This window comes from Uloborus diversus, chromosome 7 (genome assembly GCF_026930045.1).
Source record: "Uloborus diversus isolate 005 chromosome 7, Udiv.v.3.1, whole genome shotgun sequence".
In the NCBI taxonomy this organism is placed as follows: Eukaryota; Metazoa; Arthropoda; class Arachnida; order Araneae; family Uloboridae; genus Uloborus; species Uloborus diversus.
Genome location: NC_072737.1, coordinates 82,617,316 through 82,636,535, shown reverse-complemented (window position 1 = coordinate 82,636,535; position 19,220 = coordinate 82,617,316). Strand labels below are relative to the sequence as shown.

Genomic DNA, 19,220 nt, shown 5'->3' with positions numbered 1-19,220 from the left:
GCCCCTCATTGAGCGGATCCCGCCTCCCACCCCGTAGGAGAAGCGTGCGTCTGATAATGATGTCAAAATCTATCGGGCGATCCATTGTTTATCATTAATTTTCGGGCTGCCGATTCATGTTGCGATGCCGTATTGATTGCAGGGGTGATTCTCGAATTAGGCTATTTTGTAGCGTTTTCTCCGTGCGAAAGCGGGGCGCGATGGCATGCGCGCCGGGCGCAGTGCGACTGCGTCGGGCGGCGCCCCCTGCTTCCTCCACTCGTTCCTTGGTTCGGCGGGAGGACGGCCACCGACTCTTGCTCTCGCTGTTGTGTGGATTTCGAGGATCGTGGAGTATCGGCAGCGGAGGAGAGCGAAAAGCTGGCTGTGCTGTGCGCGCCGTACACTCGTTGCGCTGCTGCCGGTGGTGGCGGTGTCGGGAATTCCATGCTGATCGAACCGTACGCTACGGCCGTCCGACCGCATCCGCAGCTTGGGGCCGCCCTCTGCCCGGATCCGGCCTCGTCCGCCGATGCGGCCCTGACTCTGTTCACGCCCTGGGCGCCCTCCTCGCTGGTGGGCGCCGCCGCCCCGGCCACCGCCGGCAACCCCTACGCCGCCGCCGCAACCGCCGTGCCGGCCGTGGTCACACCACAGCAGCAGCAGCAGACTGCACTGTTCCGCCCCGCGGCCACCTCGATCCACGCCCTGCGGGCCGCGTCCCTCCTTCACCAGCAGGTGCTTATGAAGATGGAAATGACCACACAGACGCCCATTGTAAGTACCTCTCTCGAGTTGGAATCCCTTCTTCGGATCTTGACACATTGTGGACCGGTAGAATTTTGAGTTGGCATTCCCCAGCTGTGGAAAAAGTTCGGAGAACACCAAGAGGGCGTGTCCGAAAATATTTTTGAATGGGGGTCCTCTTTTGGAAATAAGCTGGACCAAGTACATAAGGGCTGTCGATATAACCTCTCTGAGGTATTATTTTGTACAACTAGAAGGCCGCGCGTCAAGGTATGACGAGTGAAAATCGCTTCTACACTTGAACGAAGCCATTGCCTGTTTGGTAATATTTTGATAGTTGAAATTGTAAGCCTTCCAGTGGATGAACCCTAAACTCCAGCAAGTAGCGTTCATTGTTGACCATTTTTTCATTCCCTTGAAATTACAGTCTTACCAGTGAAACTGATAAGTTGCCGGATCGAGTTCAGCCTCGTCCCAATAAAGCCTTTCCCTGCATTACCAAAACATATTATCAAAAGATCATGCCGTGGCGCGTGTTTCATTGTTAAAACACGCGGGTTACTCGATCATCGGCTATTACTTATATGAGGATTGCGGACCCATAAACCTTCCCCTGGGTACTGCATTGGAGAAAATTCAGTCGAGCGGCAAAAGCTACGGAGATTTAGAACTCACAAGAAGTTTACAAAACGCTAGAACAAATGTCGTGAAGGCTTCCTATGAGAGATATCTGCTGCCTATGCGACTATACCTAGCTTAACTCGGTAAGTCGCGTGAACGTTCATTTGACAGAACGTGAAAATTACGAGGATTCTCGTAACCCGTCATAGAGTAAAGAAATGTCACAGAGAGACCCCGTCTATGGTAAAAAGGAGATGAAATTGAAGCCGGAATTATGGGATACAGCGGTGCAATGATGAGCGAAGTTATGATAACATGATCGCTTCGCGAAAATAGTTTAAACCAATCTCGCAAAGAGACCGTATAAAGTAGCTGGTGGATTGGTTTGCATTTTAATTCATGTTTTAATGCAATTTCAAAAACGTGTTTCATAAACTTGCAACGATATCTATGTTTAAATTAACACCCAATTGAAATTCAGTAATGGAATGTTTTGAATCGAGATGTATCTCAAGATACTTAGCAGGAAGCTAAGAATCTTGGGATACAACGGTGCAACTTCCGGCATTAATTTCTTAGTATAGCGTGGCCTCTTTATGTAATTTCTTTACTCTGTAATCCGTCCACAATGTGTTAAATATCCCGTAGCTCAGTGAGTGATGAGGTTAAATAGATACGCGAAGGAAAAAGGTTCTATGAAAACTTTTAAGTAAAATGAAAAGTTTCGATTCTTATTTTCGTCATTGGTGTCAACGAATGTAGTTTTCTTGTCGCGCACCGAAGATTAGTTTTGCTATTGCTTGGAATATTTATTCATTTTCTGCCTTGTTTATCATTGCACGACGAATAAGATTTCAGCCCCGTCAGCTTTCCTATGACTAAGTGTTTCTTTTTGAAGAAGATTTTTTGCATGCTCAATTCTATTTAATTGCTGAGTTCGATCGTGTTCATCTGTTCTCAATTCCATCCGTATTTCTCTTTGTTTCAGTATCTCATGTCTAAAATCAACTTTTGTTAGGGAAATGGATGAAAATGTTTTAAATTATTTTTAAGCCTGGATTTATTTGGAAGAGTATTTCTTTTGGACATGAATTAAATATAAAAACATTGATACAAGTAGGCAGGTCACCTTTTTTTAAGGTATTTCTTACTTCCTCCTTCCTTGAAAGCGAGACACAATGGTCGATACCATTAAATCAAGTTCGAGTTCTATTGTGTTTTTATTCCAAGTGCAGATAGCTGGGAACATTAAAGAAAAACCACAAATATTCAAAATGAACGTTTTGGAAGTATACCTGTTAAAAATCGAGATCGATTGCATTTTGATTTACTTAATACCGTCATAATTTTAATGGATGTTTCTGGAAAATTTCGGTTTTTAGTGTCCATTTGAATAATACTAGATTCGAATCGTGTGAGTTTGTTTCTCCCGCAGATTGTTAATACAACAACTTAACTTCCTTAAAGCATCTATTTTTCAATTATCTTGAACACGGCTATTTGCAGCCAATGCTTACATACTTTTTTAAAGTTTTTTTTTTCCCCCCATCTCAACAATATTTGTGCATCACTCGTTTTAACAATGAAATTGGGAGAAAGTGTAATAAAAATAGCTGATTGAGACTCAAAGGCTTTTACAGCTTATTTGACCTAGGAATGGTCAGATATGATTTAAATATTCCCTGTGTGAGCCAGGGGTGGATACAGACTACCATTTGGGGGGTGGGGGGTCATGCCAAACAATGACCCCCGTCCATGAACGAGCCCCCGTTTTTAGGCACGAAAAATTTCAGAAACTGCTTGAGTGTCAAAAAGAAGTCAACAAATCGGCCGGGAATAAGGCCACTAAGAGGCATAAACATTACAAATTAATTTTGTAAACAATGAAAAGAAGTAATATTTCAAGTATTTACTTTCATGACTCTTTCATGAGTTTTCTTTGCTGTTTTCATTTTTGAATTATGATGTAATTCCTTGTGCTTTCTGGAATTTAATTAGGTTTCCGGCAATCGATAAAACCAAAAGAATATTTGGCGGCGTGTTGGGGTATATCATGATTAGGGATTGCAATACCGGACCAAAAATTCAATACTGGTATTCGGTATTTTAAAAATTTGATATCGGAATTAATACGGTAATTGAAATTTCTCAAAAAATGCTTGAAAACATATTGTTTCGTTGTCACATTTCATAATTTTGAGCAAAAATTGTATAATTCATGAAAACGTTTTGTGAACAAATATGAAATAAAGGAACAAATGTCATAATAAAAAAAAATCAATAATAGTAAAAAACATAGTGCATGTTAGTAAAAAACATAGTGCATGTATTGAATTGTCCCTAAGCCTGGAACTAATTTTAGTGCGTAACTTTCCTACAGTTGAAATACAGGGCTGCGGAGTCGGAAGAGAAATAGCTGACTCCGGCTTAATTACTTATTTATTTATTTTGTTTTTCAAATCCCCACCCTCATAAGAAGGGGGTAAAACCACTAAACAGAGATTGAAATATTAATTCCTTTTTATGAAATTTTCGCGTTGTATTTTACTATAAACTTAAGATGCATACAAAGTTAGAAATTCAATTTGAAAATCAAATTATCCAATAGTTGCGATTAAGTGAGATTACTTAAAAATCCTTTTTTTTTTTTTTTTTGACCGGGAAAGGATTAATATGCTCCCCTTTAATTTTCAACAAATAGATGTTGATCAAATCCTGTGCTTTCAATTTTTGAAAGCTGTTAACTTGTGAGAGAGAAAAAAAACTTTTTTGCTAAGTCAAAAAAGTTTTCTTAGAGGGAGGTGCCCCCTCCCCGTCCTGTGTGACATCTTGTGGGTAACACCTCAACTTAATTTCAGAGTCTGTAAAAATTGATATACTTTAATTCTGAAAAATTTCCCGAAAAATAAATCTCAAATTTCATCTTAAAAATTTCAACAAAAATATTGCACTATATTGTGGGGAGAGGTCGGGTACATGTACGTCTGGAGCAAATTTCACTTAAAATGCGGCGGTATACAGCTTTGTACAAATAGCTTTTATTATACCTTCAATTCTTGGCTCAAATTTTAATTTCAGTTTTATTGGCAGCTTTAAAATTAACCTTAAGAAGATTTTTGGATTAACTACAATTATTGAGTGTTGTAACCAAGAAATCATGTACTGATTTTATTTTGAACTTTTTAGTAAGTGAGAACTAAGCTTTCTTAGATAAAGGCTTTAGATTAAAAAAAATATATTGGATCTTTTGGATATGCGCTTTCGGGCCAGCCAACACTTATTTGAATTTACCAAACACCCTCAGAAGTTTCCCAACTTGCTCAAGCGATTCATACATTCCTTTTAATATTTTATAACTGAGATCGAGGTAAAAAATATATTATTATTTTGATTTGAAAGTGATTACTTAGAAAATTTTAAGAAACAAATCCGTTTGCTAGCAGATTTTATAAGTGAAAAAACAAGCAAACAAGGTGATTGCGTAGACAGTCTGTTACATAGGGTTCGATAAACAAGCAAGCCGGTTGGTTGCCGATGACAGGTTTTTTGTTATTATTGGGCCTTAATACATGTAATCAAACCAATTGGTAGTCAGTTTTTTTTTAATGCAAGGAGAGTCAGTGAAAATTAAAGAAAAAAAAAGAAACCCGGAGTCGGCATCTTTTTGAATGACTCCGACTCCTTTACCCCAAAATCAGTCCGACTCCGACTCTTCGACTCCGACTCCACAGCCCTGGTTGAAAATACTCTTTCTGAATTCACGGAGGTCGGTGATATTGTTAACAATGTGCGATACACCTCCAAATATCAGGAAGTCCTTCAAATAATTCGGTCTCTTGCGTGTTATTTTTGGATAAATCCTTTCGAGTGTGTGTGCTTGTTGTGTATTGCGTACAATATTATTATTTTATTTATTCATTCATTTATTTATTTTTTGACTTTATAGCTAGTTGTAATTTCTCTTCGAGAGACGATACTTTTCCAATGTTAACATCATTTTCTCTTGACCAGGAGAGTTTGTGTTTGCTCTTGATTAGCCCTTTGGTTTCACATTTACGATAATCTTGACTAAATTTGATCTTGTAAGTTTATGTTATTTGTTTTCGCTTTCTTTTCAAAATTCTTTACAATTATAATAATGAACATATCTGAAAATATTTCAATCCAGTATGCTTTTACTTCTATGCAAATTTTCAAGACACTATATATAGAGGGTGTTCCGATTTAAACTGAAAGATCTCCATTTTCGCAACGGTTAGTCCTAGATGCATACGTTCTATTGCAAAAATTTTCAAAATCAGATGGCTGATTTAAGATATTGAAAGTTTGAAGTGAAAATAAAAATGAGTCAAAGAGTAAAAAAGTTAAACCTCGAACTATTCGAAAAATCACATTCTAAAGTGAGCGATCGGGGAAATAGAAATAATAAAACATGGTGTACAAAAGCGCACAAAAATGCAATTCATCTCGCCGTTTAGTAATGACAATATCATTTTGCAATATTTCCGCTGCTTTTGTTCAATGATATTTTATTAGTTAGTACTTTTGAAGCTAAATTTTCACAGCAATAGATTAATTTTGGTTCTGTGTCATGGAAGAGATATGCATTTAAAATATAAGAAGAAATGAAATAACTCAATTTGAAAATTCTTTAATTGAAACTATGTATTATTTTTAGCTAATACCGAAAATACCGGTATTTTACTTCAGCGAATACCGTTATTTCGAAATTGCAAAATTTGCTCGAAATACCGGTATGGCATTCCCTAATCACGATAATGGGACCTTCAACCCTCCATAGGAAAAATTTAAGTGTCTGCCACACTGGATTTCGGATAAAAGATACTCGGAGAAATATGACCCACTCTGATAGCGTTTTCATTCGAAAATAAAATTAAAGAATGACCTTTAGTGATCATTTTATTTCATGGTGCAAATGAAGAATTTTTTTTTCTTCTGCATTTACATAACTGCATCCTCGAATTTTTATTGTAATTGATATTATCGCTTTAGGAATAGCGGATTAGAATCTTTCTTTTGTTTTTCAAAATGATGTGTATAGCAGAAACCTATATTAGCTTCACTTATTTTAAAATTCAAATAATTAAAGGAATTTGTAGGGAAGGGTATCTAATTTATTAATTTTCTAGAATTTTACATATATTTCAGCACTTATACTACGTGTATTTGTATATCTTAGGTTTTCAAATCGGCGATTCATTCCCCTATAATATTTTTTGTAACAGGTTTTTGAAATACCCATAATTTACTATGTCTTTCTTAAATAATAAAATATAAACATATGGGGTTCGTTTTATATAGAATGAATTTATCTATGCGATTGTTAAAATTGTGCCAGCCTTATTTGTTTCCATTTAAATGTTCTCATTAATTTTAACGTAAGGATCGTTCGCTGTTGTTGTGATGTTAGACTACTTTTTACTCCCTCCCCGGGATTTTTTAAAAGTTTTAGACATTGTTTCATTATGGAATATACATACCAAATGCATTCGATTAAATATTATTAATTTAATAGCCTTATTGCAGTTTCTATTTTTATTTCGCCATTTATTTAAAAATTCATGCGTTTCGTTATGAACGTTTAGGCTTTGTCACTGTATTAAAATGAACGTTAAATAAAATGATTAGAACTGATATACTGAATAGTTATTAGAGTAGTAATTCTGAGTGTAATAGATTTAAATTTGGTAGTTTAAACTACCGTTTTAATAGTTTTTATTTTTTAATTGGTAATTTGCATTAAGAATAAAACATAGCATGACTTTAGAAATCGTTGAATATTGCTCTTTGGAAGAAAAATGTAGCATTGCTGAACATTAAAATGTTGATTGTTAGTCGTCTTTTTTTTATCCTCAAAGTACATGTGTTACTCGATATCTTTGCTATGCGAATGTTGACACTCACTGGCGAATTTCAGCATTCTCCAGGTTTTAGTTTTTCATAGTAACATATATATATATAACGTAATGAAACTTTTAGTTTATAGATTTTCACCAAAAATCTATAAACGAATCAACGGCAAGTCGGTATATTAAAATATATATATTTTTTTATTAAAAAAATATTTTTAATATAATTATTATTACTTAGACTATTTGTACAATAAATGAAACCTTTTTTTATTTTTGTGTTTATCTTTTTTCTTTTTTTAGGAATAACAACAAAAAACAAAGAATTATGAGATACATTGAAACATTGACGTTTGCTTAAGACACCCCCCCCCATGCTTTTTTTTTTTTTTTTTTTTTCAGTCTTATTTTAAAGTAGGTCACATGAATTACCTTTTTGTTTTGTCCATGACTCTCTCAGTAACATTTGTAATTGATGTATTGGAACAGTTTGTATTTTGGCCTTGATCATATTGTCGACAATCTTATCAAACACAAAAATACTAACATAAAAGGGAAATACTGTAGAACCTCTTTAATCCTATTTAATTGTGACCAGGGGCGATTTCGGACTACCAAATCGTTTGGATTACAGAACATATTATGCTTTTCACACGTCCTGTACTAGAACGTGGCTAAAATGGATCATAATTCTTAAGTGTAAATGAACGTACAATACGGTACTTTGCTGTACTACTGTGCATAATCTGCTATTAAATCTAAAGTTTTACAATTTTTTGTCACGTTTTTCTGAACCAATGATGAAGTGAATTTTTTGGCTTTTAAGTCTCAAATTTGTTTTAAGAACATCAATATAGCTTCGACTGTTACTTAATGTAAATCAATTTTGCATATAATTTTTTTTAAGGATGTGCGGGGGGGAGGGGCTTTTTCGCAGAGTTCTTTGATTTGAATGAACTTTATTAAATCAAGTGATTTAAAAAAAGAAAATCACTTGATTAAAATCAGTTGATTTTATACTTATAAATTAATGTTGCATTTTATTTGAATGTGTTGCTCTAAATATAACCACACTACATTATACAATTCATAGATCCCTCTATCTGTGTAAGGTACTCTTGCAATATTGCTTTTACTCCAAAATTAGTTCAGAGCATTTTGTAGTTTTTCTTATACGCCATGACTAATATAGTTCAAAATAGTAGTCGTTCAACATATTATTTTACTTTAAAAACGTATATGATGTAAATTTTATTTAAACATTATAACGTATTTATAAATCTTTAGTTTATTGAATATTTATAAAACTCAACCTAATTTTAAAAGTAAACTTAATGGATTCATCTAGTGTAGGAAATATATTATATTTGTTAATGTAAAGTAATTAATATTTATACATTTTTGAAGATTTAAAAATAATATCAAACAAATCATATTTAAATTTAAAAAAACTGATATTTTATTTTTAAAAAAATGCCCCCCCCCCCCACACACACAAACCCTGCTTTCTTGTCAATGTTTTCTGTAGTCCAAATCTGAAATTCCTGCAAAAATAAAATTTAAGTTAGCAAATTTGAATTTTTTTAAATCATGATTTTTTTTTCCAAGTATTACCGCGCAAAGTAAGCTAGCAATTATTTCTTGTGAATCAAATGGATTATATTCTATCTTCCTAAAAATCTAATATTCCTTTAAGCAAACAAATACATTTCTCGAACATGATCGCCGTATTTATATGAAAATTATTTTAATGACCTGCAGCTTTTTGTTCTCAAAAGAGCTATTTTACGAACATTTTTACGAACATAAATTATACCGTTTGATTTTTGTTTACGTAACAGTAGGAAAATAGAGTTCTTGGGTCCTCCACAGAAAAATAAACAGACGCTGAAATAAAAGATGCGTAAGAAGCGAAATTCAAGCTACGTAAGTTGGACATTCCCATTGGTAAAAAATGCAATCAAGATAAGCGTTTCAGATCGTTCCAATTTTTTTGAATATTAATTTGACATGTACTATGAGCGTATTGGAAGGATTGGTTTTACATTCAGAATTATTGAACTTGCGTTCAACCATTTTTTTTCTCTTTCTGGTTGATTGTTTAAACGAACAACATGTTTTACATTGTTTTGAGCCGATTAAAAAAAAAGCGACTCTTTATTAAAAACTAGTTGTACCCGCTCGGCTTTGCCCGTAATAGAAAAAATTAGAAGGTCTTTTGGTTCGCCTGTATATTCACAAATAATGTATGGTAAATTTTCTCGCCAATTGGCTTGTACCCATGTTATGATTCCACGTTATGATAATTTCGTAATTTACTTGTCCATCTTATGATATTTTTGTTCTTAAAATAGGAATAGAAAAAGAACCACATCGAATTTTCGAAAAATCGCTTCGAGGTGCACACGTGCACACCCTCATGCTACAACTAATTTTGCCAAATTTCATGAAAATCGGCAGAACGATCTAGGCGCTATGCGCGGCACAGAGATCCAGACATCCTCCGGACAGAGAGACTTTCAGCTTTATTATTAGTAAAGATAATATAAATGGGCGACCTGTCATCTCAAACTTTACATTCCAGAAAACTATTAATGCTCATAATGTTAGAAAACGTTTCCGTTTAATACGGCCATGGGCAGGTAAAGGGCAGTAACTGCAAGTTTTTCTTTTTTTTTTTTTCTTTCGCCCTTTTTTTTTTTTGTCATCTGTTGCACGTTAGCTTTATTGTACAAGCTTGCTTATTTGGTTTTCGGTGAAAAAAGACGCGAAAAAAACATCTAATTCCCAGATTTTCCTATATTGCATCCAACACACATTTCTTCAAATTATCTCGAAAATTCATTTCTGCAGAAACTGCGTTTACCTGCTCACGGTGAAATACCTTCCTGTGCACAAATTATGGGGTCGTTTCCGAAATTTTAAAAGTATTTTTCTGAAAGAGCATGCTTAAAAACATAAGATCTGACCATTTTTTAAATATTTTGATTAAGTTTAATATTAAAAAAAAAAAAATTTTAATCGGTGCGCTTTCATTGTTTACGCTTCTGCCGATGACATCACAAATGATGAAATGCCATTCATTGAACGCAATAGGGGCATTCCACAGTATTTTTGACATTATGTAGAGTCCGTAACGTGACCTTTTTTTGCCATAACTTTTTAATTTACCGTTTGATTTGCAAATTATTTTAATTTGCGCTGGTGTGTTGTTAGGAAAAGATCAAAATAAAATTATATGCTAATCAAACAGTAAATTAAAAAGTTATGGCAAAAAAGGTCACGTTACGGACTCTACATAAATGTCAAAAATACCTTGGAATGCCCCAATATTTAATTCGCATCTTTACTCACGTGTACTGGCAACGATATGGTTGATAGCAAGGAAGGGCGCAATATTTAATTCGCTTCTTGATAATTCTAATGTGGAAACGTGGTAGAAAGATGTGCCAAACTACATCATTTGTGACGTCATAAAAACCATGCCCCCCCCCCTCCTCTTTTTTTTTTTTTTCAAAATCGGGCATTTTAAAAAACTAATTAAAAATGAAGTGTTGGGAAAATGAAAGTTTTTTCTCGGTTCACGGTTTTTTTTTTTTTTTTTTGCTTATTCTATCAATTTCAGTGACTAAAAGTAGAACTTTTGACTAAAGGAAACAACCCCATTGTTTACTTTATAAACATTTCTTTTACTGTCAAAATTTATTTACAAATTACACATTCGTTTTGTCCGGAAAATAATTTAAAGGAGGGAGAAAATGCAGATTGTTTTCAGAAAGCTTCAAAGCGAATGAAATTCACTTAAATTGGAAATTAACAATTTCATTTGGAAATTCGAGAGATAAGTGAAGGAATTTCTGCATATCATGCCTTCACAGCGCGATCATTTCGACTGATCGATGTCTCATTTAGTGTATTCATTGATCGTCGCCACTGAAAGAAATATTTTCCACGAAAGTAATCAGTGACCGGCGGCATTGCCGATGATGTGATTGATTACGTCGTGATCGATGAGCCGGAGCGAACGATATTTTCCTTTACTTTTCGTCGATCGTCCCAAAGATTTATGCCGAACCCTATTGGTTAATATATTTAGTCCAAAGTTATTTGTCTGTCGTCTCTTTTATTTGCTATTTATCATACAAGAGAGAGCATTCTCTCAATGCGATGCTTTTTCTAACACTTGGACTTGAAATATAGCTCCCTTTGTAAGACTCAAAGTTTTCCGAACTCGGCTGAGACCATTTGTATAATTTTTCCTTGGAACATTTAATGTAAAATTTTATTTTAATTACCTGGCCACTATTTTTTCAGTTCTAAGTTTTTTTTAAATACATTAAGTCAAATTTGTTTGGGATCAACTCCGTAGTTTTAAAAACTGTTTTCTTACTTGCTCCCCCACCCCCTTTCGTTATGATGCTTTATAAATTAATCGTTCTTTCTACATTGACCCTTGAGAACCATTAGCTCTGAAGTACATATATTGAAGTTTTTAATTATTAAAATTATGATGTCTAATATATATATATACTGTCCGTTCTCGAAAGAAAGACCACCTACCACTCAGGACAGATTCCATTTCAAAAAGGGGCGATAGGTTGAGGATGGGCACTTACCGCTCGCGTTTGTGGTCTTTGAACACGTTATTTTGAAACTTTTACTTCCGGGTTTCCCTCCCTATTTTGATAAAATCACAGCAGACCCGACGCATGCGCAAATTGGCGCTAAGTCTCGACTTAGGAAAATGAACAGTAATATAATATATATATATATATATATATATATATATATATATATATATATATATATATATATATATATATATATATATATATATATATTGGTATCCGATGCTGTATAAAATTTTCTGTATTGAGTTGAAGGGGAAAAAAAGGGGATTGGAGATGACCAGTACAAATAGTAGGGGAACCTCTCCCTGCCGGAGAGGGAAAGCGTAACAGTGAGAAATGATCTTCTCCTAATTTAAAAAACGCTTTTGATTTTAGTACACGGTTACTTTTTAGTACCAGCACTGACGGGATTTTTTTTTTTTTTTTTTTTTGACAGATTTCTAGCGATATCAAATTTTGGTTTATGCTCCTATTCCATCCGGCTCATTTAATAAAAGAAGTAAAACTTGCTTATGGAACAAGATCAATCAACAAATAAAAGTCAAGAAACGTTTGAGTCGTTTTTCATTTTAAAAATACTAGGGAACCACACGAATAAGTAATAAGAAAGTTCAAATGGTTAGCAATCGAAAGAGTACAAGACATTTTTTGACGCAAAAATTATGTACCCTTGTCCCCCTGTTATTGAGATATAAGGCCTTAAAATCTGCCGAAATTAAAAAAAAAAGCTCCAAATTTTAGAACGTGGCGCAAAATTTGTTTCCTTGCGATGATTGGTGATATTTAGAGAGTTAACTATTGAATCACATTAAAATTGCAGTAATGGGGAAATAACATTAAATTGGTGTAAAAGGAAGTCATGTGATGCACACGCATCTGCTCGTTCTAAAATGTTTTTTTTTTTTTTTTTAACGTTCATTTTCCCCCGCATTATTTGTTTTTCCCCGAATGTTTTCATAAATTTTACATTTTCTTGGGAAGAGTAAAATCTAATAAATACAAAGTAACTAGCAAATTATAGGTAAATTAGATTTAATAAATTTAGAAACTTATATTTTGTAAGGTTATGCAAGTTTGCTAAATAGTTGTCAGAGCAAGAAAAGAAAATGGTAAGCTTTAGCGAGCAGGGGGCAGAGCCCCCTATAGTTTTTTACATTAATGCAATTCTTTCTTAGTTAGTCCCTTTGTGACCGTTTCGTTTCAGATTGTTGCCCGACTCCGTACTTAAACGCGCAGAAAATGCCTTATCCCTGGTGACTGGTAGGGCAGGAACATATATCGACATGTTTCTTGGCCCAACGTCATAAGATTGCCATTAAGTTAAGATAGAATGTGGTAGATAAGTTTACCTGGTTCCCCACGCGGCCGTAAATTTTTGATATGGTCAAGTACTTTCCTAAGGGACATGGGTTACTAAAACTTTTCCTTTCATTGCCTTCACCTTACGTCTTCCCCATTACTCTAGGGAACTAAAGCACTATTGGAACGGCTGGAGTTCTTTCTTCACCTGAGGATACGAAATTATTTTACTAAAACAGTTTTTCTTTTTACCATCCTAAAAGATGCTTATATTCGTTTTATACGGTTAAGTATTCTTTTCCTCTTCTTGAGTGAATGCGAGTATCTTTAAGAAAAAGCTTGCTAGCGATTAGTAGTTATAAGTTTTACTAGAGTTCAGTAGTTCAGTCTTTTTTTTTTTTTTTTGGTGCGTTCTGATTTTAGTGAAAATAATAGTATTCTTAGTTATTTACGCTTACCAGAAAGTGATATTATGCAATCTTTATGTACATGCATTTTTATTTGTAAAGTAATCATGCATGAACTCAAAAGTAATGTATGGAACGCAATTTGTGTGTGTGTACCTGGACGCATTGACTAAACGTCTCAATGAGTTGCTTTTGTAACGTAATTAGCGTTTTCACTTTGCTTGTGTTTATTATTATTGTTATTTTATGAAACGGCATGAAAAAAAATATTTTGCTATTTACTTATTCATAATGTTGGGAGACCTGCGGGGTGGTAGTCTTAGGTTGTTTCTGGGTGTCTGCAGCATATAAAAGTGCCTAATTTATAAAGCGGTTTAAAACGTGTTAAAAAATTGAATACTCACATTCATACATGAAATACACCGCCAGATCAGTCATTCCAGCCGAGTGCTGCAGTTACGTGCATATTAGCACTCATCAGCCCGGCATAGGAAGTGACTGAACTGGAGGTGGAAAACCTGCACGAAACTGCAGTCCAGGGCTGGAATGACTGAGCTGGCGGTGTATTTCATGTATTTCTGCCTTAGCCTTGGCCGTAGGGCGGTAACTTACTGAAAACTCGCAATCATGTTCAGAAATTTGCTTTTTGAAAGCAAATGCAAACTTTAAATTAATAAAGTAAGCATCAAGTAAAAATAACTAGTCTTTAGTTAGTATTTTTCTTTCCTGTATTCATATATTTTGATGATAGTTAGAAAAAAAGTATATTTAACTTTTGTACGTTTTTTGAACCACACGAATCATCTTAGTAAATTGCGACCCTCGGGTTTAAAAAAAAAAAAAAAAGGCTTTGAACCGCTGAAGAGGCGTGCACAGAAATTTTTGGGGAAAACGAATTAAAAACACTAATGATTTTCCCGACCCTTATCCTTATTGTTTACCCCTATATTTCACGCCTAGTTTTAAAAATATTGAGCCCCCTTCAAGATCAGGCCCGGGCCAACCGGTGTCCCTTCTCAAAGTGCACCGTTGACGTAATTAACTTAAAAACGAGTACAATAGTATTTATGAAGAGCAAAGGTTACTTGTCGCGAATTTCAAATTTTGCAGAGAATATTGTTTTCAAAGGGGGGGGGGTATTTCTTGCTAAATTTAACTTATATCCAGGGTTCGTACGGGTCATGGAAATCCTGGAAAGTCATGGGAAAAAAAAAACAGAATTTCAGACCTGGAAAAGTCATGAAAAATTGAAACTTTCATTGAAAGTCACGGAAATTTATTTCAAGTCATGGAAAAATGTCCTGGACAAAGAGAAAAGAACAGTAGCTAAAAGAGCATTAGAAATCTTGAGTGATTTAACAGTATAGCACATAAAAGCTATTAAAAGTGGAAAATTGAACGATCCAAAAATCAAATCTGAATTTTGAAATCTCATTGCATCCACTTCTGTCGCAGCCGCTTGGCATTTTTTGCGATGTGATTTTATGGCCTGGTCATCACTTATTTTGAATTTTCTGTAATTTTCAACACTTCTTATGTTTCATATTCTGTAGTAACAAAATTTCACGTTCTCAGTTTTGCCACGCCCACTCAAAAAAAAAAAAGCAATTCAGTTGCATGCGAGTTCGATTCCATCACTCGTAAGGACTTGATTATTAAATTTATCAGAGTTTATCTTAATTTGTTGAATGTTTTAGAAAATAAAGATCTTAAGTCAGGCGATAGAATACAGAAAAAGAGGAATTCTAATGCTCTAAAACAGTAGTGCCCAACATACGGCACGCAAAACTAATCCATGCGACCCACTGCTACGTTCAATGTCGGTAATTAAACGTGTTCTGGAATTTCTGAACCTATTAATTTATATGCATTTGAAAATATGCAAATTTGTAAACAAAATAAATATACTTTTGAATCATTACTGAATGGTTTTTTTTCAAAAAAAATTTGGTTTAGAAACATAAAGAACTAAACTATGTGACTTTATTTCAAAGAACCAAAATACTTTCAAGTTACGTGGATGATTAAAGGCACTGTTGACACTAAAAGGTAACTTTTGAAGTAAATTTATTGAAACTTAGTGATGACTCATTCAACCTTTGTCCCATTCAATATCATTCTGCCTGTTTTTAAAAAAATATATCAGACATTTAAGCATCATTATATTCGCTTCACTGCATTTTTACTTTACTTAAATTTATATGGTGAAGACAAATAAGAATATTCAGTAAGTTACTGCCCTATAGCCAGGGCTAAGGCAGAAATACATGATTTCATGTATTTCTGCTTTAGCCCTGGCTATAGGGCGGTAACTTACTGAATATTTTGCCCTCAAAATTCGAGTCTCTTGCCCTCAAAATTCGAGTTGAACCAAACCATTGTTTCGGTCACTCGTCTGGTCAGTGCTAATTCTGTATTAGCTACCAGTTTGTTTGGCACTCTTGTCTTCCTTAAGAGGTTTTCTACCTCCAGCTCAGTCACTCCTATGCCGGGCTGATGAGTGCTAATAAGCACAAATTGCAGTCCCCGGCTGGAAGTGACTGAGCTGGCGGTGTATTTCATGTACGAATAAGAATATTTTAGTTTATTAAGTGTGCACTTATATTTTTTCCATTACTAGTAAGTGCTTCAATGAGGCTGTGGAATTCATATAGACGTTTTGCTAATGCTCATTTCCAAATATTACCAGGTTTGAGATTAAATAGTGCTATTCTCTTCGTGTAACGAGGTCATGAAAATTTTCAGAAAAAGTCTTGGAATTTTTTCATCCAAATAGAGTATGAACCCTGTATATCATCAGTCCCTATTTCAAGTATCATGCTAACATTTTTTTTTTTTTATTTCTTCGTATCGAATGTTTTGTCGGGATTGTTTTTGGGCATTAATGCAATATATTTAGTTTTGTGCATTGTTGAACTCAAACTATAATTTATTGCTTCTATCAAGAAATTTAATATCACAGAAATATTGTTATTGTCGACTGAAATCCTTTTTTTTTTACCATCATCTGTGTAACTAACCATTAATGCAACGCTGCAGTTTGTGCAATAACAAATCCTCCCTGATATTTCTATCGAATAAGAAAGATCATCACCTATTCCCCCTTCCCCTCCCGAACTTTACCATGTTCCATAATTGTTGCCGTGGCTAGGACATACTGGTAACTAACTGACAAGAAAATTGATCTGTCACTAAAACATTGGATGCAAGCAAACGAAGCGTAACACAGGCAATTAGCTGTCTGTGATGGCGAAGGGTATAGATGAAAATTCCTTTTTCTGATTGCAGAATGGATGACAGTGTAGAAAAGATCTGATATTACTTCTGCACGATTTTTCTCCTTTCAGTGCGTTATCTGACTAAAGAATATTACTTTTGTTTTTTTTTTCTCCCATCTTATATTCGATTTTTCTTTGTCGTTCTTGTCTCTCCTTTTGCTTTAGTTAGCCTTTTTTCTAGTACTTGGGAAAATTCGAATCGGTTATCATGTAAATTGTAATTGTAGTATTCAATGTAAATTGTCATTCGTCATTTAATTATTATGTAGAATCAGGGGTCGATCCAGGTTTTATTTTTTGGGTCCCCATTTTGTGAAAAGGCAAAATATTTTTGTGAAATTCCTTTATTTTTGTAAGAAAGACCTGCTCGTGATTTTTTTCTTGGAAAAGATTATATTAAAGCAATTTTTAGCTGTCGTATCGTTATAGAAAAGCCCTAGACAGGTTTCAGGGGTGATTGCAAGTTCTTGATGAATACCTGAAAGCTGTCAAGAGAAAATGCGCTGGGGGGAGGGTGGAAGTAAGACTCTTAACATTTTATTCGTAATTTGACACATACATTACATTTATTGCTTTTTACAAATATACATATGCAAGGCACACCTTTCTTAAGGTGAAAGTCTCACAACAGATTTCCTGTTTGCCCCTCTCAAATACTTTAAGAGCAACGAAAATTGCACATGCTGCTGAACGTAATGATAACTCCTAATAAATACAATATGAACAGACTCAAAGATATCACATATTTCTTAACACAGAAGTGAAATACTCATTAAAGATTCCATGTATGTGTTTGAAAAACTTAAAAGTAATTAAAACCCAAAATAATACTGCACCAGCATTCAGCGTTTAATTTTTTGATTTTTGACGTTCTTACAGAGTAGGTATTTCGTTTAAAAACTTTGCAATTTAATGATGTTAATAAATATATAAGAAATTTTATTTGTTTGCCTCGTAACAAGGTACAGTAAACATCAAAAATGCGAAAAAATTCGTTTACCATGGCCGATGTAAGGAAATCAAGATCTTCAAAACAAATAAAAATATAAAAACAGCATGTAAAATAATTTTATTTTAAGTAACGTTATTTTAGAATTGGATTTTGAAACTCAACACAAATTAATACTAAATATATATTGCGTAATCAAAGTAAAATATTAGGATTTTCCTGAAAACAAGCTACCAATCACAAGTGTCCCCTCTCCCGTCCCCCGTCTGACGCTCTCAAGCAAAAACACCTCACGCAGCAAGCAAAAAGATAAGATGGGGGAAGGTTGGAAGAGGCTCCCGCGTAGATGCGTACACATTTGCGGTTAAAAAATATTGTGAAAAGGCTGCCTTTTTATACATTTTTGTGAAGGGGCTGCTTTTACGACGCGGAATTTTGTGAATGGGGCCGCTTTTGCGATGGGGAATTTTGTGAATGGGGGCCGCTTCTGCGACGCGGAATTTTGTGAATGGGGCCGCTTTTGCCATGCGGAATTTTGGTGAAGGGGCCGCAAAGCGGCCCCAATTTGGCGCTGGATCGACCCCTGAGAATGAAATTCGAAACATAGATCAAAAGGAAAAGTCGAGGTGCCTAAAACACTTTTCCTAGTCGCCATTGGGATGGCAAAATTTCAAAACCTTTTTTTTTTTTTTTGGGGGGGGGGGGGGAGGATAGAAATTAGAAATGACATTACACACAGAGGCGTGTACGGGGGGGGGAGAAGGGTGACTTGTTAGCCCGAGATTTTTAAAATCAGAGGTGAAGTATACGTAGAGACGTAGGGTTAAACAGTATGGATGGGGGCCCGTAAAAGTCATTTGTGACGCGCCCCAAAATTGCTATGCACGCCCCTCTCCACACACAATAGTTGAAAGTAAAAAATAATGTAAAAAAACATTCAACTTCCGTTAATCAGGTCTGTTATTTTAGAAGATTTAAGAGGACAATTGCTCCCCTGGATTCAAAAAATTAAGGTACAGTAAAATAAATACAGGCGTGGGTTTGGATTTTTGTTTTTTAAATTTTATGTAGTATGCATTGAGTATGTACACTTGCCCATACCTTCTGGAAACGTTTCGTGGCCGTTTTCGTTGATTAAATAGCATAAAAATTTAATTTAAAAAAAAGCTTTTATTTCATACCTCAATTTTTGACTGGAACGGAATATTTACTCATTTATACCAGACGTTCATGTTTGAAATTTTCCCACATACCAAAAGCCGATGAATATTCAATAATTAACTTTTTAGCATAAATCAGCTTCTAAGGGGATGTTGCAATTGAATGATTTTCCAGGGCTCCCAAATGGTCCGCTTTTCCCGCCAAAGTCCGCTTTTTCGGGTTAAGTCCGTTTTAGACCGCTTTTTAACATTTTGGTCCGATTAGTCCGCTTTTATATT

The 19,220-nt window shown here is 34.8% G+C and overlaps 1 protein-coding gene across 3 annotated transcripts in view; it reads left to right on the top strand.

Annotated features, from left to right (window-relative positions):
- Positions 1–256: 256 nt before the first annotated feature.
- The window catches only part of LOC129225610 (nucleolysin TIAR-like), an 83,441-nt gene continuing 64,477 nt past the window's right edge, over positions 257–19,220 (top strand). For 2 of the 3 annotated variants that reach the window (XM_054860075.1, XM_054860074.1), the window contains exon 1: positions 283–756. In XM_054860075.1, the coding sequence (XP_054716050.1) occupies positions 427–756 (330 nt within the window). In that variant the 5' untranslated portion in view covers positions 283–426. Of the gene's footprint in view, positions 757–19,220 lie in introns of all 3 variants that reach the window. The other variant, XM_054860076.1, reaches the window with a different exon arrangement.